General features: G+C 36.7%; 2 protein-coding genes across 2 annotated transcripts; one reads left to right on the top strand and one right to left on the bottom strand.

Moving 5' to 3' along the window:
* Positions 1-3,586: 3,586 nt before the first annotated feature.
* On the bottom strand, positions 3,587-10,809 carry LOC115918631 (uroporphyrinogen-III synthase-like). Its single transcript, XM_030985598.1, is given in 8 exon segments — positions 3,587-3,825; positions 5,397-5,492; positions 6,399-6,484; positions 7,639-7,722; positions 8,748-8,826; positions 8,829-8,896; positions 9,814-9,994; positions 10,707-10,809. Coding segments are annotated over 8 exon segments (789 nt in total). The 5' UTR covers positions 10,767-10,809; the 3' UTR covers positions 3,587-3,690.
* Positions 10,810-14,424: 3,615 nt separating this feature from the next.
* LOC586387 (BRCA2 and CDKN1A-interacting protein) lies at positions 14,425-20,561 on the top strand. The gene is made up of 7 exons (XM_011666723.2): positions 14,425-14,581; positions 15,284-15,358; positions 15,794-15,874; positions 16,397-16,495; positions 17,038-17,225; positions 19,128-19,299; positions 19,823-20,561. The coding sequence occupies exons 1-7, from the start codon at positions 14,438-14,440 to the stop codon at positions 19,991-19,993; spliced, it is 930 nt and encodes a 309-aa protein (XP_011665025.2). The 5' UTR covers positions 14,425-14,437; the 3' UTR covers positions 19,994-20,561.
* The last annotated feature ends 1,275 nt before the right edge of the window (positions 20,562-21,836 follow it).

The raw sequence follows: 21,836 nt of genomic DNA on the forward strand, positions 1-21,836 counted from the left end.
CGAAGTATCGTTAGATTTCACAGGTGTCAATGAAAGAATTGAGCCGGATTATGAAATAAAGGTGTTCAACTAAAGTCATCTTGATTATCCCAAAATACAGTTGTCCAACATCTATTTTGGGCACATGAATTGTATGTGTGAGCGATTATACTTCTTCTGTAAACATAACACATGATTGTGATCTCTACATACACATACACCGGGTCGATTTCATGCTATTTTTAAGACATGTTGAAGCATCACATGTTCCTGTGGTGTGTGGTTAGATGTCATCTTGACGTGACGCGGCGACTTCAAAAGGTTTCCATGTCTTTAGTCATACAAAATAAGTCTTCTTTAGAGTGGATAAGTCCTTCCGGCGGCTTGACAACATTATGATAGGATCTTCTCCATTTTTGAAAAAAATTTCAAACTGTCGACTTGGAGCTGCAATGAACAGGAATCAAGCATTTTATATAAGCATGTCTTTATTTCTAGTTTTCACTACCAATCTCCGCCCCCCTCTCCCCTCCCTCTCTTGATATACCCTCCTCTTTATAGTTTCCCTCTCTCTTTCTCATCCTTAGCCTACTTATCCTCTTGATATACACTCCCTCTCTTTATTTATCCCTCATTCTCACCCTCGGAATACCCTTCAACCTTTTTTCCTCTCTCCCCTTTATCATCTGTCTTTCTCCGCCTCTGACTTTCTCTCGCTCTCTGTCTCTCTCACCCCCGCCCCCTTCTTTCTCTCTAATTCCCTCCACCTTCTCTCTCTCTCTCTCTCTCTCTCTCTCTCTCTCTCTCTCTCTCTCTCTCTCTCTCTCTCTCATTACTCTGCCCCTCCCATTCACATCATTTCCTCACAACTTCCACGCCAATTTCTGTCCATTACTCTCCCTCCCGTCCCCTTTTCTTTAGCCACCACTCACTAACTATCAAACGCTTGTACTTCAATTTTTTATGTTTCACTATCAGAAGTGCATTATCTGCCAATAAACTTTTTCTTTTGATTCCTGTCATTGCATAAAAATATATGAAAATTCTTTTGTAAGAATCAAAAGTAAATCAAGGAAGAACTCTTCAACTTATCTTCTTCCCAAAAATTAAAAGAAGAAGTACTCACGATTTTCCACTAAACAGACTATAAATTAGTGAAAGGGAAAGCTTGATTATGTAAGAGAATAATGTTTAATTAAAATACATATACATATATCTATATTCAGTATATACCGCTTCATTCAAATTTGTTAGGAACATCGGTCATTATGCTCAACCAAGAGTTTTCAGATTTACAAATAATTAAAAGGTTATTACTCCAAAGTGTTTTTGATTACCGGTAATGAACAATGAACCTTGAAGTCAATGAATCAAAAGTCATTTTTTCTGATCAAAGAATATCCTTCCAAAAGAAAATAAGCAAGTTTATCCAAGTTCAAACCTCCTCAACATTATAAACATGATGGCCCGTATTCTGAAGTCGTGTCTAACTCCTGTTTAACTAAACAGTTGTCTAAGTCTTGTCTAAGTCCCGTCTAACTTTAGACACGAAGTCGTGTCTAACTTTTTTGGTATTCTGAAGTCGTGTTTAAATAAAGTTAAACACGAAGTCCTGTCTAAGTCCTGTTTAACTTTAGACAACTGCAAGGGGTTGTTTAAGTCCTGTTTAAGGGCGCGATTCTGCTGCTTTTCAACGTCGACGGTACACTGTACTTGCTGACCCCGAACTTGCGGGGGAGAACGATGGTACGTGCATTCTCCAAAATTTCAAATACGTTTTGCAGGATTTTTTCTCGTGTAGCCTAATTTTTTTTCTCGATAATATCAACTATTCTTATCTACTGGTGACATCTTGGAAATTCCATAATCTATAATAAACTAACCATTCTGTTGGAGAAGTTTCTTTTGTGGTTCTTCCGAGCACTGAGGCACCGATAAGTAGTGTTTGTCAATCTCAGTGTACAGTACGTGTACTACGTACGTACGTACACAAAGTACATGCAGTCTAGTCATTACGTCACGATCACATCACCATGGTACCAGCACGCGCACAGCTAGCTGTGCGCGTTAATTTATTTATCCGGTGCGCGCACGCATGCGCATTGGGTCTTTCGTCAGAATTAACGCCTACTGGGCATGCCCAGAAGTCGTGACTAAGAGTTAAACACGACTTGCGCAGAACATAAACAGTTGTTTAGTTAAACACCACTTAGACAGGACTTAAACAGTTGTTTAGTTAGACGAGACTTAGACACGACTTCAGAATACGAAATTTAGTTAAACAGGACTTAGACACGACCTCGCGTCTAAGTCCTGTCTAAGTCGTGTCTAACTAAACAGTTGTTTAACTTTAGACGTGGCTAAGTTAGACACGACTTCAGAATACGGGCCGATCACTTTAAAATCATCAATGTACCCCATAAGTACTGTGGTACATTGGTGAAGGCTCTAGCATCTCATACAAGAGGTCCTTGGATCGATCCTGGCTCGGTTCTTACATACTTGGACAAAGTGCTTTGCCCACATTGTCCCTCTCGAACCAGGGGGGGGGGGGATGTTTCATAAAGCTGTTCGTAAAGTTATGCATGACTTTACGAATGACTTGAATATGAGGAGCTAAATGGGATTCTCAAATCCTTTTAATTGCATAAGCTAAAGTTGAAATACACAGATGTAGATTAACCTTATCATTATTAACAAAACTTTTTTAATGCAAAGTGTATTTTGGGCTACAATTTAATTGAGATTATGGGAAATACAGTCACATTTTGTTATACCGGTAATGTCAGGAAAAACTTTGGGTATCCCAATTGGCTCTTCATATTCCAATCATTTTTAAAGTCATTCGTAACTTTACGCACAGCTTTATGAAACACCCCCCTGGGCCCTGTAATATCAAACTTGACTGACTACCAATTGCATAAATCTATTTGTATCTCCAATCTGGCTGCCATCAAAGTTATAATTGGTGGAAGGAGGTATGTACGATTGATTGTGCATTAAATGGGTATCCAAGGTTACAAGAATTGCAGAGGTTGCAAAAAGTAGTATTGATAACAATATGGATACCCTGTATAAATAACACAATATTTTATTACAATAATAGTTATCATGGATATATAGAGAGCATACTATATAGGCAGATATATGAGCTGTTTAACAAATCATTTTGATAAGATGTATTGCATGTATTGCAAAAATCTTACATCTAAAAGCTGAAGCTAGACTGTACCCTCATTAGTATAATCACAAACCTAGGATGTATAATTAAAATATTTTAAGACGATATAGACAATTTTTATTTTCTATCTTCCTGTATGAAAAAACAAATATATAAATCATATAGAAGGATTCAAACTTGATAGAATACACAGTTAGACTGAGTGGAAGCATAAATATATATATAAAATATAAAATAAAAGAATTTGAAAGTTCATGATGAAATGGAAGAAAAAAACAATTAATAACTTTGTTGTTGTTGTTGTTGAAAGGTTGCATTTCAGTTTTTAGGTGGACATCAGAGTCCAGGTAACACCAGGGACCCGTTTCACAAAGCATTTGTTCAATGACAAATGACAAAAATCAGTGAAAAATCTGCTGATAACCAATCAGAAGCAAGGATTTCACTAGCTTATAACAAAAACTGTCATTTGTTGCTGATGACAAGTTTTGTGAAACAGGGCTCAGATGTGCCATATTTCCTTCTATCCTTCATCCATCTGTTCCTCCCTGACATTGTTGTATTGCTTGAAGCAGTGCTGTTGGGTTGGGCTTCTCTGCTACACCGGCTACCACATACCCATGCTCCTGCATTGCGGCGCGTGTAGTCCCACCAATAGCCAAGAGCTACAGGGAAAATGATTATAATGAATTACTAGATGACTAGTACTAGTACTATTACTAGTTTCCCTTTTTTATAATAATATCAGGATGTATGTCATAATCAACATAGCCAAGGGTACAAATGGATTACATACAAATCACAAAATAGCAATTATAGTCCAGGGCAATGGATTTACAAAAGCAGGGCATAATAGATAAACCCAAAAAGATACAGTTGTAATACGATACATAGTTCAAATATAATATATGGGCACCTGAATAATCAACATCTCACAAATATCAATTATATGGCAATAAATGAGATATAGGTGTTATTTTGAACAAAAGAGAGTGATGTGGTACCTAACATGGAGCTTTATATTGACAACTGAGGGCGTCTGACTAAAAAGCTGAGAGAGGGAAAATAATGTCTGCAACACATTTGAGGCTATCATATACTGTTAGCTTAAAACAAGAGAGTTTAACAATATTTTGAAATATCAATGCTTTGACAATAACACTAAAATTGGAATGCTGGTTACATTATATAAAATGTGAGATATATACTATCTCCAGGTAGTCTAAAAATAACACCAATGGACAAAAAAGTGGGCATACTTGAAATACCAAATTTATTATATATACAGTTATTCGCAGTGGTCAAAGAAATAAATATATGGACTAAAATCACATGACAACTACCAAACATCTGATTTTTACTTAAAGATATTTTCTCCAGAGAGCCAGAAGGTTATTAACTCATTCATTTTTAACACAGAGGTATCGTCCTACTGGCTCTTTACAGATGATATATTCTATCTTTGATGTGGGGTATATGTTTGATTGATGAGGGAAGCTCCTCTCCTGGACAGTGCCTAATGACAGATTTACTCACAAAGCAAGAATCAAAAGATACTTAAGGTGGGAAAATGGGGATGTAATGACAGAGGGATGGAGAGGCGAGAGCTAGAGAGAAAGAGCAATAAATACATCATAGACAGTGATGAATTATAGAGGTAGGAGGATGAAAGGGAGAGACATAGAGGAGGTAGGAGAGAGAGAGAGAGAGAGAGGGAGAGAGAAATCAAGAAAGAAAGAGAAATAGAAAGAAGTAGGAGATTTAATATAAACATTTTTTTTTTAAAGATATGTTGATGGGCCCAATTATAACAAGGACTTGGTTTAGAGGGTAAGCCCACATATAAAAAATTTCAATTAAAGATACATGTACATCATACATGCAAACATTTAACTTGCGTTATCTTCCTACAAGAAAAAAGTACCGGTAGGTCACTCACACACCTGACACCTGACCTCCAAATGACCCAAGATTAACCAAATGCTTGCAGAGCTAGTGCGTTTCGATACAAAAGTTGAGAATACAAGCTTTGCATCATGTGAATAGCACCATTATAGGATGAGAGCCAGAAAGGGTGACATCCTATAGCATTTGACACAAAGCTAATGCCCTTTTGGCTTCCATATTTATCAAATTCATGTAAAACACCAAGTCTAATGTCCCCCCCCTCCCATAAAGGGGTTCTGATGACCCCCCCCCCCCCCCCCCCCCCCAGGCAATAACTGTTTACACATACCTTTGTACTGTGTAGATCTGCTTTGAACTTGTCAAACACCTCTTTGGAATACTGGACCCCAGACGGACTGAAGAAAACTATGCAGAAAGGTGCCCCCTAGGAGGAGAAGAAATGACATGCTATGAGTATTATTTATCTATAAGCTAAGCTTTTCTTAAAGCCAGTTTGTACTAGTTTGGCCAGAAGGGATTAGACCTCCCTGCTAGGTCACTGACGGGTGTTTATCTCATCAACTCGGCTCTCAATTAACATAAGAAAAAGAGGATCATGGGGGACCAACAGGCATCGATAAGGCATTGTTTGCTATATAGAGGGCGCAAGTAGCTATAAGTAGTGCAGTGGGGCTTTAAGGTCTCCTTGTTTTTCTATTTCACTAAAATGCATATAAACTTGTTCCTTATAATTGTTCCTTTTATTTTTGTCACATGTTATAAATTTGTTAAATTGTATTAGATTCATAATTGAAGACAAATAAACTTAAAATGTTATTTGACATGATAAACAACTTAAACAATCTACTTGTCTGCCCAAACCATCTGCTCTCCTTTCCTTTACCAATTTCAGTTGAACCTGTCTTAAGTGGTCACCTCTTTATAGAGGCCACCTGTCTATTATAGTGGCCGTGCATTTTGTCACCCTCAAGAGAGCAATGTGTGTTGTAGAACCTGTCTAGAAAGGCTACCTGTCTACAGTGGCCACTTTTTCTATTTCATTTGGGTGGCCTCAATAGACAGGTTTGACTTTACCTGAATCTACCCGTTCACAATTCCATTCATCGACTAGCAATGCTTCAACCCCCATTCTTCTGTTAAAGATAATCTTGTGTACTTGTGTAAAAATTTACAGAACCCCAATGATATCTAGGGAAAATATAAAAATATGAATACATATTTGACTAACAAAATATGAGTATTCAAATTTACTAAATAGCTAAATATTTAAAATTATTTTTTAGACGGTATCCATAAAATAGAAATTCCACATTTTAACACATCCTTTTACCTTTTCTTGCAGGTATTTGGCTAGCTCTTGTTCTAGATCCGGGTTGGGAACTGTTTGATAGGCTACATCTTCTTTAAAAAGAATTCCTGAGAAAGAAAAAGAAACAATGACATGTACCTGTAAAGTTAAAATTGCATATTTAACCCTAAAAGTGCAATATTGGTATACCACACTAATTACCAATCAAAAGTAAAGTGAAACAAATTCTATTCTGTTCGGTCCGATAAAATTTCTCTAAAATATAAATCATGCAGAAAAAGATACATAGCTTTGACAATTTTGTTGAACTTAAATTACATCAAGTGATCAAATATTACATTGCTAAAATGCGGTGAAAAAAAAAATATTGCATGTTCAATATTCCAATAAGAGATGCAATATAACTAAGTCTTAAAGAAGATGATTGTAAAAACAATCCAAACAAAGGAAATGTTACAATAAATGGTGATCATCATGTCTATTACAATAATTTGCAATAACATTGATTTCAGGCAGCACATACAAAAAAGTAACAGATAAATTCCTTTAGAGGGCGACATTTCTATCATGCAAAATATAGACTTGAGGCTGCAGGACTATGAAAATGAAGCTAACAATATCTTTCTTCCCATCCCTTTTCAATTTTGTTACTTGAAAAATAAAGACATTTGATCCTTTAGTTTTACCAAACATTTCTTTTTTATAGGGAACACAATATAAAGACATTACATTATTACCTGAAGAAATTATATTTGTTCAAATTCTCTGATGTTTGATTTTTTTTGTTACAGATCATTAATCTGTAATTTTGTCCCGCATCTTTTCAAATGTTGTTTAAAAAAATTAATCTAACTACTGTCTTATTAATAGTTGCAATTTATATGAATTGATTGCAATTTCATAAATTTATCATGAACATACAAATCTGGGGTGGTGTTCTGAAATGATGTTATATTTTATGTTAGTAATTAAAAGAAATTAACATCATTTTCCCTAAAATAAAAGATAACTTCCTTTTCCCCCTTCTATCTCTGTAGCGCAGAGTATGAAATTAAAATAAATGTATGATCAATTTGGATCAGTTTATAATTGTACATTAGAAAGGGCCTACACCAAGTAGCAAAAGGAATTCGGTCCCACATGAGGGTCCAGATATCTTAGCCCACTGACTACTGAATTGTCACATTGCCCGTAGATTAAACACAGGAAACATGTTCTAGTAGGCATGGGGTTAATACACTCTATGACACTCAGGGCTCACCTTCCTTCTGCAATGTCTTTGGAATTGTTTCTCTTCTCATCGTACCGCAAGGATAGAGTAGTGGCTTAGATCCAGGCTTGACAGCTGAAAAATTACAAAATGAAGAATGTTATACAATGATATTCCCGGAATAAATTATTATCAACTTATAACATCTTTAAGAGTTCATTAGATAGCAGTACAATGTATACTTAGCTCTATTCACATCCTGATCCAAAATGTTCACACCATCTAAGTTACATTTACTTGTAATTTGAGATTTAACCTAATCATTTTTAGAACATTCTTACAATAAGAACAGTATTTAATTAAAATGGATAATGGCGCTATATAAATCTCATGTATTATTATTATTATTATTATTATAACAGGCAAAAGGAGAGTGCAGGGGTTGGGGGGGGGGGTACGGTGAGAGGGAGATAAATAAGTAGTATCCAAAGGCTGAGGATGTAGTTGTGGATTATGAAAGATTTACCAATCTGTGAATATTTTCATTTTGATCTAGATTTATTTTTCAACATCAACTTGATACAGACTGGAACACACTATACCGATTGATGCAGTTTCTTTTTCTATTTACTCAGGCTCCTTGAATCCTCTTCAAATTTCATTTATGATGAATTAATCACATGTGTGATAAATAGCCTAGTGATAAAAAGAACAATAAAAGTGGAGTCTTATATAGCGCTTGTGTCTGGCACATTGCCACTCCTGGCGCTCCATTATTATTACCCCGGCTTTAGCACGCCTGCCATTACAGTGCTTATGCATCTTAAAGCCCCACTACACTACTAGCTACTTGCACCCTCTATACAGCAAACAATGCCTAACCGTTGCCTGTTTGTCCCCCATGATCCTCTTTATCTTATGTTAATTGAGAGCTGATTTGATGAGATAACCACCTGTCAGACACCTTGCAGAGAGGTCTAATCCCCCTCGCCAAACTAGTGCAGACAGGCTTTAAAGGAACTTATGTTTTTGCCAGGTACCCTTTTACCTCACCTGGATGGAGTGAGGCAAATGTAGATTAGTTCCTTGCCGAAGGACATAAGTGCTGGGATAGAGAATCGAACCCCATACGTTGTGTGGTACATGTGGGGTTAATTTACCTTCTAAGATGATTTTACAGAGATTTTCAGCATTGCCTGAGTCTTCTCCCATGGGATGTAGTCCTAGTTTCCTCACTACTCCCCTGTTGATGTACCTACACTGAAGGCAGGTAGCTTACTCCATTCATCCCTCAATCTGCTATTCCATTCTATAGTGTAATGATAATAATAATAGCCAAATTTACGTATCATTACTATGTTTATAAGCACTTTATAATGTAATCATTATTACCCCGGTCATTGGATTCCACTGCTAATCCAGACATAATAATGCTCACACTCCATTCCTTAGTGAGTGTTTGGCCAGGCACCATGTAACAAACACACACATACCAAGTCAACCATACTAACATTGCATCCTACCAGGTACCCATTTAACACCTGGGTGGAGAGAGGAAAATGTAGATCAATGTGTTGCCAAAGGACACCTAGAGCTAGCTGTGCTGAATCTCTAACCCATGACCTATGCCATTTCCAATCAAGTCTTTTAACCACTAAACTATGACACCTGTAATAAAACTGATAGAGTAAAATTAGATTATCTGTTGATGGTGCATTATCCCATTCATCTCCCAATCTACAATTCCATTCATAGTGGATATTCAGAATTCAGAGGATCTTTCTGTCTTACATAAATGAGAGAAGAAACTTAATATCTTACACATGAATAATCCCACAGTGCAAAAAAATGGTGAAATATGATTTGTAACTCTCACATTTTCCTAGTGTGTGAAAGCCTTGGGAGGGGGTGGGGGGTGGGGGGGGGGGGGGGGTACTCACATATTAAGACAAACGGGGGTGTGCCACTCTAATGGGTCTATTTTTCACAAAAAATCCCTAAACATGGGTCCATTTTTTTCAAAAAAATGGCTAACACCGATATTGTGAAAAATGGGCTTTACTTCAAGAAAAAATCCCCCTAAATGACCCTTTCAAATGGGTAGGGGTTTCGAGGCTTAAGCGGCACACCCCCGGCCAAACCAAATCTGAGTTCCCCCCCCCCCCCCCCCCCCCCCCCCCCCCCCCCCCCCCCCCCCCGGGTGGGAAAAGCCTTATTCCTGCTTACCATAATTCTTATCATGCCTCTCAAGACAGAGAGCAACCGATTGGACGGTCCTGGGGCTTGAGAAGATGAGTCCAGAATGGTCTTCAGGATGGGAGATATGAGCATACAGGGTCTCGAGGTCAATGAACTCAAAGCCAATGGGTGACAGAGAGACGCAGTCTACATCTGCTTCTTGAAATGCCTGTAAAGGATGAAATGATACAATGGAAAGGTAACTCAACTTATCTACGGAAGAAGACCAGGGGGGTGTTTCACAAAGACTAAGATCGACTTTAAGTTGGACTTAACTATGGCAGGCCATTCATGCCACTGGTTGCTCTCACTATTATGATCTTTAGATAATATTTTTTCTTTCAATAATGAATTATCAAAATATATAAATTTTGTAGATTTGTGACTATGATTTGTATGTCCCTTGAGAGACCAATGCCAGTAAACGGTGAGAGCAAACAATGGCATGAATGGCCTGCCATAGTTAAGTCCAACTGAACGTAGATCTTAGTCTTTGTGAAACACCCTCCTGTTCACTTAAGAATACAACTGTCAAGTTCATTTCCTTGCACTGTTAAATAGTCTCACAACTCTGATAGAACCATTGGATATTGTTTTGTTACATTTGTCTTACCGGTAATTTTTAACTTAATTTTTTTTTTAATGAATTATACGACCATATGCAATGTGACTGACAAAGTAAGAGAAAGCATTGAAGTAGGATATAGAAAATAAAAGGGTGGTTCATTCCATACCTTCAAAATAAAATATCATTTTCATTTCTAACACGATGCCTGAATTTTTTACATTTAGTCCCATAATAATATATCTAATATTTTGTATCATGTCATCACAAGTGAAAAGTTGTTAAGTTAATGCTAGATGCAGAGATTTTTGTTTACCTCTTGGTACTTGTCCTTTGTATCATTTTCCTGTGCAGACCTCAGCAGTAAAGTGTTCATCTTGGCAAAGAACTCCTTTGAAATGAAACAGATAAAGAATTCATGAGAACCATGATTAAGGATGATCTTGATAGCCTTATATGATAGGGGACTTTATGTATCAAGTATCAATGTATAATGAGGCTTAGTTAAATACTATTTTCATATATTGTTTTTCTTTTTCCTTGCCACTGTTTATCTTGATTTCAGAGTTCTATACTGATATTTTCATATGAAGACCAGGGAGGTGTTTCACAAAGACTAAGATCGAATTAAGTTGGACTTGAACTATGGCAGGCCATTCATGCCACTGCTGGTTGCATTTGTCTCTCAAGGGACGTCACAAATCTACAGAAATATAGTAAATTGTTGAAGAAAAAATATTACTTTTAATGGGCCTAAATTGTACATTTTAAAGGCACACTGTCCTACTTGTAGCTACTTGCTCCCTCTATATAGAAAACTTCCCAAATTGGTGCCCGTTGGTCCCCCATGATCCTCTTTTTCTTATGTTAAATGAGAGCTGAGTTAATGAGATAGCCACCTGTCACAGTGACCTCGTTGGCTCGCTGTGTGGTCTAATCCCTTCTAGCTGCAGTAGTAACGCCTACCTTTAAGACTTGGACTTATATGATGGTGATGAGTTTGAGGGTCTTAGTATCGGCGCGTTCATGCTTGATTTTGAAGGCAGAATGAGCGATTTGTAACGCTCATCGTAAACGCTCATCGTAATCGCAGTTCCACGGTGCACTGTTCATGCTCACTTCTCCAGGCAATTCTCCTTGGGTGGCCTTCAGCTGGATTCGCAAACCTGTGTGCGCATGCTACGTAGATCCACTAGAGGTCAGTGCATTGACCCCATTTAAACGCGTTTACAAATTGTAAACGCATCTTTTTGTGAGTTTACGATCGGCGATCGTGATCGCCGTTTTTTCAGTGATTCTACAAAAGTGAGCATGAACGCAATCGTGTTTTAAACTAAACGCATAACAGATGCCTGATTCTGGCCGTCAAAATCAAGCATGAACGCGCCCTAAGATAGATAACTCAGGATAATAATAGAGTCGGCAGTCTAGTATGTTGGTAGACATGTTATTTATTCAACTATGACGTATACCGGATATTCAGATATCGCATATAGTAACATACAGTAGGCAATTTATGCCCTTAAAAGTCTAGAACCAGATGTAGAGAGAAAAAAACTTAGAAATTATGATCTTTATATATTGTTTTTTCCTTCAATATTGAACAATAAAAATAATGTTAAATTCTGTCAATTTGTGACCACGATTTATATCCCTTGGGAGACTGATGCCAGGAATGGTGAGAACAACCAGCGGCATGAACAATAGTTGAAGTCCAACTATGTAAGTCGATCTTAGTCTTTATGAAATACTCCCCCAAAGGCTTCAAGAAGGGCTATAAAAGGAAAATGAACCCCACATCATGAGGAAATAGATGCTAAGTAATGATGAATGACGATGACATTAATCTTCATGACATGAACCCATTTTGACAATTTGAGTTTTAACAAGTTTTTTTTTAGTTTCAACAATTTACTCAAATAGCTTCTTCCCATGGACTGCTAAATATTGGAACGACCTGCCTCATTACGACGCCCGAAACATAGATATTTTTAAGAAAAGGCTCTGCGATTTTTTCACAAACACCAATCAGAAATAATTCCACCAGGTCAACCCCCAGGTCAGCCCTCTGACGCGATGCGGGATCCCGCTTTGTCGGAGTAAAATCCAGAATCAGAACCAGAGAAACACAAACTTTCTTTATGATCCCCCTCATCACCATTTCTGATGTTATCATCATCATGATCATCATTGTTTTTTTTATCATCATCATCATAATTATGATCAAGACAATCATCACCACCTACAACATACCATTATCAGACAGGATCAGACATCATCACCAAGGCACGACATTATTATTTAGAGACCGCTTCATGGCAAACTTTGTCTTGCCCTTGCCCTTGGCTTTGGCTAGGCCATGGGCATGGTCAATAACCATCATTTTCATCAGTTCATACATTAGACATCTAGTAGGGTGTCTGAACGATTTTTCAATTTTCAATTTGGGATCGTTTTTCACCATTTTTGTTTGATATTTGAATAAAAAATGTTATCAGAATAATACATTTCAAATTTCAAGTCTCACCGATGTTTCTATCAAAAGTTACAGCCCCTCCAAAACGCTGGTATATTCATATCATTTTGGTCAAAATCGACGATAAAGACGTCCACGCAGAGTGATGTTGTTTTGCTAAATTTAGCCAAACAGCTGTATCGCGCGATATGCAAGCGTATGCATATCGTACGCATGCTGCTAAGCCAATCCGCGACTTGCAGCTTGAGCTACGCTGTCTCCGCGACATGTGCCATTGACTAGTATGGTTGGCGTTCGTCGCACAAAAAACCCGGAAGTGAATGCACGTTATAGTCAATGGCAATATCGCGGAGATGTCTCCGCGATATTGCCATTGACTATAACGTGTATGGCCACCCATACTTGAATTTGAGTTTGGGGTTTCGTTCGTACGCAGAGATGTTACGCGATGTAACCATGGTTTGGACTGAGCGGAGCGCACGCCCCCTAATTAGCTGATCCACCAAATAGCGAGAAGGGTATTTTTAAACTGTTATCAGTTGTGATCCCTGGGGGCTAGCGAAAAAATAAGCACATAGAATTAGACTGCGACTACTTATCGATCGGGGCGTCATATCTCAAAAGTGACAAACCTCAGAGTTAGCCAGGACACAATGTTTCAATTGCTGTTTTGACCAAGATATTTTTAGAATTTCGGGGGCTACGCCCCTTTGGAAATATTGGAATTCACCTGCTCTTTCATATGACACCTCATTTATTGGTTATCACCTTCAGGATCACAACAGATAAAGGTTTGAATCTCGAATTGAAAAAAAAAAATAGACTGCATAGGGATGCGTGTAATCTCTATGGGAAGAATTTTAGCACACAACATCGGGTGCGCGATCAGACACCCTACATCTAGCCTATAGGCTAGATTTCCATATTTATATCTCTAAATTCTCTATCAATATCACTCAGTCGCATACACAATTCACATCATTTTATTCCCAATTCCTAATCATGCTAATCCTCATACTTACTTACTTGATTTCTTTGCCTTTGCCGCGGCTATGGGCTTTTGGAGTGGGACCTTGAGTTGAAAGTTGAATTGAATAAGGACGTCCACTGAGCTGAAGTTCCAGAATTGCAGAAGAACAAGTAATATCTAGGCTAATTATGAATTAAGTCTTACTTTTAGTCTTAAGAAGTTAGAGTAAGATTACAGCTACATCACCGTACAATATATTGTACAATATACGTGTAATGTTATTAGTAATAATGTAGCCTGCAGCTGCACTTTCATGAAGAAGAAGAAGAATGAGCTCTGCACTGTGCACTGTGTACATGTAGATTTTACATTTTACGTATGATGTCGTCTGCTACAGCATATACAGGCAGTGCAGGATATGTTTGTTATTTTGCTTATTTGAATTATTTTTCTCCAAATTAGTTAATTTATATTCATTTAATAAATGTGTTACAAATAAATATGATATATTTTCTTAAATTTATTCATGAGAATTTACAAAGATAGAGTAAAGATAAGAACAATTATTTAAATTGATGAACGAGACAAACTATTGCACAAGATGGCGACTTACTCAAAGAAAAAACGTGTTGACTTGGAGGAAAAGGAGTCCGATTCCAGTGATGATAACGACGAAATGGAAAATGATGACATTGGAGATGATAAAGATGAAGATTGTGATTCTTCTGATGAAGAAATAAATGAGGTAAATTTGATTTGAGGGCGATTTGTATGAAAGGCACTGAGCTGAGAGTGAGAGTCACTATTAATTGTGATTGGTCCCACGAGCGTATATTTATGTATAGTTTTCTTGCCCATCCAGCTGGCACTGAAATTCATTCATAGACATAGTCATAATCATATTATAGAGGCACTCATACACAGCCTGATAGTATACTCATACAAAGAAAGATTATACCTCTTGTTTCACTAAACCAGTATTCAGTAGGGGCGCCTCCTGCGTCCTCCAAAATGACCGTCCACATCTTTGCGGAGGATTCTTATTTCTGATCCGTGCGTTGGCGATGCGAAAAACGGATTCCACAATGATTTTCTTGATGCATTTCACATTAACTTTGCATTTGTACTTTGTACAGAGACTTTCACGTTATGAGCGATAAATCCTCGGGAAGACGGGCAACCCGTAAAAGTAGACAGTGAAATTGGGGGTATTTATTACACGGAATCCATTTCCAGTGCCCGACAATGTGAGTGGTCAAGATGGACAATCATATATTTTTTTAAAGTTTAGTTAACGTAAATCATACACTGGAGACTGTTTTACTCCCCCCCCCCCCCTCTCTCTTTTCTCTCTCTCTCCCCCTCTTTCCCTTCTTCCCTTCCCACATCTTTCTCTGTATTTTGGAACATTATTTTCTCTCCCATTTTTTCCCTTTTCTGAACACAGGAAGTTCAGATAGAATTTGAAGCGTTTCCTCCTCAAGATAATGACTTTCATGGCATCAAGCGACTGTTGCAGCATGTAAGAATGGATCATTCTTTATTCCATTTCAATTCCATTTCTCGTCTCAAGAACTGCTTTGAATTTCCATAATTACCTTTAATTTTGTTCGAAGTTAGAAGAGTATTACATATATGAATTAAGAATTTCATTTAATGCCCATCTTCCTCCAAACAGCTATTTTTTTAATACATCTGGAAAGTTAGTTTATTTCAATGGAAGGAAATTTTGATGAATAAGTAGCTTCTTAGTCTATCAACAAAACCAAAAACAAATCCTAACAGGTGAAGGAAATTGAAACACAACAAACTTAAGCTTATAATTTATATTTTGGCAGTCTTTTAAACTTGAGTGTTGATGTAGAGTAAGATTATTGAATCGGATGCAGCAGAAAATATCATTGAAAGAGGCTGTATTTAATTGTTATTTTAATTTTTTTCTCTTTCTGTTTTACAGCTTTTTTCAAAGACCAAAGTGAATACCAGTCAACTTACTGATCTGATACTATCCCAGAATCATGTTGGTTGTGTATTAAAGGTAATGTCGCTCTTCAAGCATATCTTTAATACTAATATGTGGCATGCTCAGCTATAAAACAAGTGTGGAAAGTGTTAATCTGACTTTATGAATGACTTTCTATAAGATATCAGTTGTACTTTGTGTTTGTAATCTGCTGTCATTCCTCTCCCTCATGATTTGTCAAGTTAAAAAGGCCTTCCTTATTTTCTCACTTTACCATATTTCTCTTAAACTTGCCTACATGAACAAATTAAGGCCAAATGGAAGCAATCATTTTTTGTGTTAGTATGATGATTATTATTTATTAATATTTGTAAAAAGTTCATCTTGTGTATGTGCATGACGGAAATGCGTAGAGAAAGCCATTGCTTTAATAATAATAATACTTCAGTTCTTGTATAGCGCACAGTACGTTATGAAATAACATCTCTTTGCGCTTCAAAAGAGCTTTGGAAATTATTACCCTAGCTTTAGCTCCGGCAGCCGTTATCAGCGCACGGTGCTATGACCATTATCTTCACTCATTTTGTTTCTTTACAGCAAAGTGATGCTCAGCTTGCAGAAGAGAGTGACTCTGATGATAACGATGATGATGATGTATTTGGATTTACCACAGTGCTGAACATTATTGAGAAGAAGGTAAATACAACTACAGTCAAACCTGCTTTAGTGACCACCTGTCTACAAAGACCAAATCTTTTGTTTTCCTTGAAAATAGTTTCTCATTGAAACAGGTACTTACGGAACCTGTCTACAAAGACCACTTTTTGTGTTTCCCTTGGGCGGTCGCTTGACTATATTAATTTCATGCTGAAGAATCATACAATATATTGAATATTTTGTCTATTGAGAGACTGAAGAGCGTCAACTCTATACTAAAGTATATGAGTTAACCCCCTTCTGGCTCCAAACAGACAATATAATCTTCCAGGTTCTGTGCTGTTCTTTTAAAGTAAACTGGCATCAGTAGACCATTTGTAATGGAGTAGGGTTTGAGACCAAATTTCTACAACTGAGAAAGAAAGTCGTCAATGTTTGCAATTAGTTGACAAGGCTTGAAAATTCAAAAGTTTACAATAGTATTTGAATAAGGGAAATGATCTATCACAACCTCTCCCCCCCCCCCCCCAACCCCAGCAATGCATCTTTTAGAATAAAATCTTTCACATCAATCTCCTCAGAACACTGAATGCATCCAAGAAATCCACAAGCTTATAGTGGATAAATGTTCAGCCTGCAACTCAGCTGCACAGGTCGACGAACTGTCCAGGATTCTTGGGGACGAGTCACACAATGTCGGTCTTCTGCTGTGTGAGCGCTTTGTTAACATACCTCATCAGCTCGCTCCTCCTCTTCACAATAGTCTCCAGTGAGTATCATCTCAGGAATTGAATCAGATTGTTCCAAGAGTAATTGTTTGATTTAAAGGGATTGTATAATTTTGTCTCAGATTCTGAAACAAAATCCTGGATTTAGCTCATGCTGCAATGATAATTATAAACCTTTAGGTCAGTCAGGAACCCCATGACTTTTACAAGCTGATCGCCTGTCTAATTATCAAGATATTTATGATTGGAAATCGAAATTTCAAAAGTTTTCCTAACAATTTTTACAACACTACAGTCTATTGGGGAAAATGAGTATGTTAAAACAGGTCACTCAAAGATATTTACTTTTTTGAGGCACTTTATGATCATTTGAAGCGCAATTTTTTTTAGGGCTTCAATATTACACCATATATCACAGACACTGATACCATGTAGGGCCATGTAGCTCAGATTTAACATTGTTAAACGATGCCTTTCAGAGATTTGTAAATGATCGATCACAATACGATGTTTTGCTCTTTTTTTTGGGGGGGGGGGGGGGGGTCAATATACAGCTTTTTTTGCTTCTGTTCAAAGAAATTGCAGTTTCAGGTACTCTCTAAATACTTGATACGCTTGTAATTGCACTCACATTCACATGACCCAAAGGCAGAAAAGTCATTTTAAAAACATACATATGAAAGACAAAATCAATAAATTAAAATGTGATGAGTCGTCAAGAACAAAAAATAGATCAGTATTGATTGGGGGGGGGGGGGAATTCTCTAATTAGTGGTCCAACCATGTGTGATGTCAAAGAAGGATTTAATAAATACAGGAGGAAAACATTTGGGAAGATAATGAATGCAGCAGAAGAAGATGAAGGAACATGAATAGATGGAGTCATTAGAATATGTGAGAATGACAAAGAATAGCATGAGGAGAAAACTAAAAATGGTTGAAATAATGCCTTTTCCATTCTTCAAGTTATTTCCCCATTCATTTTGGCTCTTTTTTATTAATTGGGGGTATTCTTTTTCTTGAATTACTTTATAGATGTAAGCCCACAATTATACCACTTTCTCACAAGGACACAAAGATCCTAAGTTGAACTTATCTCTAAGGTGGACTTAACGATTATGGAAAGCCGTTGGCATCTTTGAAAATATTTTTGTAAAATTTATTTTAAAAGGCATAAAATGTTGATTCAAATCATTCATATTTTCTGTCATCAAGGAGATATCATGTTCCGGATGTGGAGTTTATGAAAAGTCTAAAATACTTGAAATTTTGCTTAAGAATATAATTTATTTTAAGGCTACAAATGGCACTCCATAATTTTTATGTCCAACTTTGAGTTTAAAGGGAAAGTCCACCCCCAAAATAAGTTGTTTCGATAGAGGCAGAATAATAAGAAAATCAGGTGAGTGAAAGTTTGAGCAAATTCTGAATGAAAATAAGAAAGTTATGAATTATTGAAGTTGTGATCAATCAAATACAAATTGGCAACTCTGTGACTTATTATACGAGCTCTCCTTCATTTGCTTTGTGCATATATATTTGTTCCTTGCAGGGGGAGTATAGAAACATATTTGCAATTATTATATTTAGGGTGCATGTATGGTTGAAATTTTTCTTGAGGGAAAATGAAAATTTTAGATTTTTTTAGTACTGAGCAAATGGAAGTTGAGCTCGCATGATACGTCATAGAGTTGCCAATTTGTGTTTGATTGATCACAACTTCAAAAATCCTAACTTCCTTATTTTTAATCGGAATTTGCTCAAACTTTCACTGACTTGTTTCTCTCATTTTTCTACTCCTATTAAAACTAACTTAATTTCAAGGTGGACTTCCCCTTTGAGTTTGACTTAAGATCTTTGTGAAACACCCCCAGGAGTGTCAATTTGGACAGACATGGCGCATTCCCAATGTTCACTTCTATTATTATTATTGTATCTTTCAGGAGTGACATCAGAAGAGCAGGAGCTAAAAACCCTCATCTGAAGTTTGACTACTATCTCCTAATGAGCAGAGCGTATCAGCAGCCCAAACTCCCATCCAAGAAGAAAAAGACTCAAGACGAAGACAGCATAGACTGGATTTTCACCAATGCTGAAGATGAAATCTTTCTCAAGGTGAGACGACGTAATTTAGCCTTCTAAGAAATTTTATAATGAAATCCCACAAAGAAAATACAGAACTAAATAATGTATTTTTTGCATGCTAGGGTGAAATATCAATGCAAATGGTTAAGAATACTAAGAAATACTAATACAATTAATAAACATTGAAATATTTGCTGATTTGTATCACAACTAGATTCTACAAGACAAATTTAGAATGTGGTTCCCTTTCCCCTCATTCACTGTCTATCAAACATCCAAATTCATGAGCCCTTTATGAATTTCATGAAGAAAATAAGCCTTTTGAGGCCAAAAGAGGTACATTATTTGAATCGGTGGTTACAAACTGCACAAAAAGGCACAAATAGTCTACAAAATAAAAGATATAACTATTTAGCAAAAAGATGTGTATCAAAGTTTAATTATTCAGCTAAGGTTTTGCAGGGTCTATGTAGTACAGTAGTTGTACAAACGAATTAATGTTCCTCTGTTCATATTGGTAATTCTCTATCAATGATCTGTGTATTGACTGCAGGAGTCTTGTCTTAACCTGCACTACCCCAGCCAAATGGACCAGGCTGGAGCAGTGGGTGGGAAGTGGGAAGAAGACGACGCAGAAATGAAAACCTTCCGAGTCGTCATGGTTGTACCTGCAAGCAAAATGAACAATATCCTCACAGAGATACAAGAAGTGTTTGCTGTGTGATGCGACTGATAGAAAGACAATCAATAGATCATAGACAGATTACTCCTTTTTTCTTAGAAAATGCTTTGAAGAAATTTCTTGGATGCCACACGGTTGTTGCCATCTTGGAAGGTGTGCACCTCTTTCTCTTCACACTTTGATGCGCTACTTTTGAAAAGAAAAGGAGGTCATATTACAGCATTCAACTGACAAAAACATTTCTTTTTATCTTGCTCTGAAATTCCTGATGTTAAATGATGCTCATGTAGGTTAATTTACCAAGAGGGGAGATTACCAGTACATATTGGTCTTAAAAGTGTAAGATATCACATTTTCCATCTGTTCCCTTTGACAGTGCTAATTGCATCATGCCAAATGCCTTGCTTTTTTCCTTTCTGTTATGATTTCCTAATTGACCATTGATTTTTTTACTCTAATCAATCCTTGTATCCCCTTAGATGACTTAATATCAAGTATGGAGACATTTCCTCCCTTTCTTTTATTTAGTTTAAAGCCTATCTGCACTAGTTTAGCCAGGAGGGATTAGACCTCCCTGCATGGTTACAGGCAGGTGGTTGTCTCATCAAATCAGCTCTCAATTAAAATAAGAAAAAGGGAACTATTGGGGGGGGGGGGGAATCAACGAGTACCACTTAGACATTGTTTGCTATGTAGAGGGCGCAAGTAGCTACAAGTAGTGCAGTCCCGCTTTAAGACATAGAGGTAGATTATGGTTGTAATTGGATTTTAGGTTAGGTATAGCAAGTGTTTGGTCCAGGGTTAAAGTTAGGAATTCAGCTACTGTGGGAATATCAAGTGACCATGGAGCAATATTGCCATACATCATGTCTTAGAACAGAGCTGCCAACCATTCCATTTTTGCCGGAATTACTTCGTTTTTTCCTCCAAATCATGGTATTACGTTTTTTCTTCATAAAATACGTTTTTTTTTATAATTTTTTTTTTTTTTAATTAATTTTTAAATTTTTTTACATACCACACGTCAAACAACTACCCTAAATGGTGATTTGATCACAAATTCAATAGAAAACTAATTTTAAAACATACTTGAAGAGAAAAATATTCTCAAAAAGAATGAAATGCCAATAATACCAAAATAACCAAAACCTGCATTGGAAGTGTGCAGCGCGTGGTTGTAAGTTTCGTTTGTATGAATTCCTTTTTTTTGCTTGAAATTCCTTTTTTTTGCCATCTTGATTCCTTTTTTGGTCGCACAAGGTTGGCAGCTCTGTTAGAACCTCTTCTTTAGGCTTAAGTGTCGTGTTACATGCACAACCCAGTGTGCTACTGTATTTTACGTAGGTAATAAACATTATTTACTCAACATCTATTAACTTTTAAAGATTTTACAGAAGTTGGAGATATACTACTTCTTGATTATTGGTATGCAAATGGGCTTTGTAAATTATTGCTAAGCCCTAGCTTACACTTGACTCAGTACATGTGTTAACAAAATTTAACTATTTCCAGCTGTTGGAAATCGTGTCTCACTTTTTACCAACTCAAAAGTTGGTTTTATGGCTTTTTGTAAAGTTTAACTGGATGACAAGAACATGAGGTCATCAAGCAGTGCAAAGAAAGAAATTGAAATATGCATTGTCTGCTTTTTTCATCATGAAGTTTAATTATGTCCCATCTCCATATGTTTACCATACAAAAACTGAAATTAGCATGCCTGAACATAAAGCAGAATTGTTCTATGTCAATTTCTGTTTCATTTTCATTTGTGGACTTTGAGTTTGTTCCTCTGATTCTATTTGTAGCCATATTCTTTTAATTTTTTAAAAGCTTCACCTTTTTTAAAAATACAAATTCTTATTAAATTTGCAATATTATGTGCTAC

The sequence above is a fragment of the Strongylocentrotus purpuratus genome, unplaced genomic scaffold, assembly GCF_000002235.5.
Source record: "Strongylocentrotus purpuratus isolate Spur 01 unplaced genomic scaffold, Spur_5.0 spur5_scaffold_15, whole genome shotgun sequence".
In the NCBI taxonomy this organism is placed as follows: domain Eukaryota; kingdom Metazoa; phylum Echinodermata; class Echinoidea; order Camarodonta; family Strongylocentrotidae; genus Strongylocentrotus; species Strongylocentrotus purpuratus.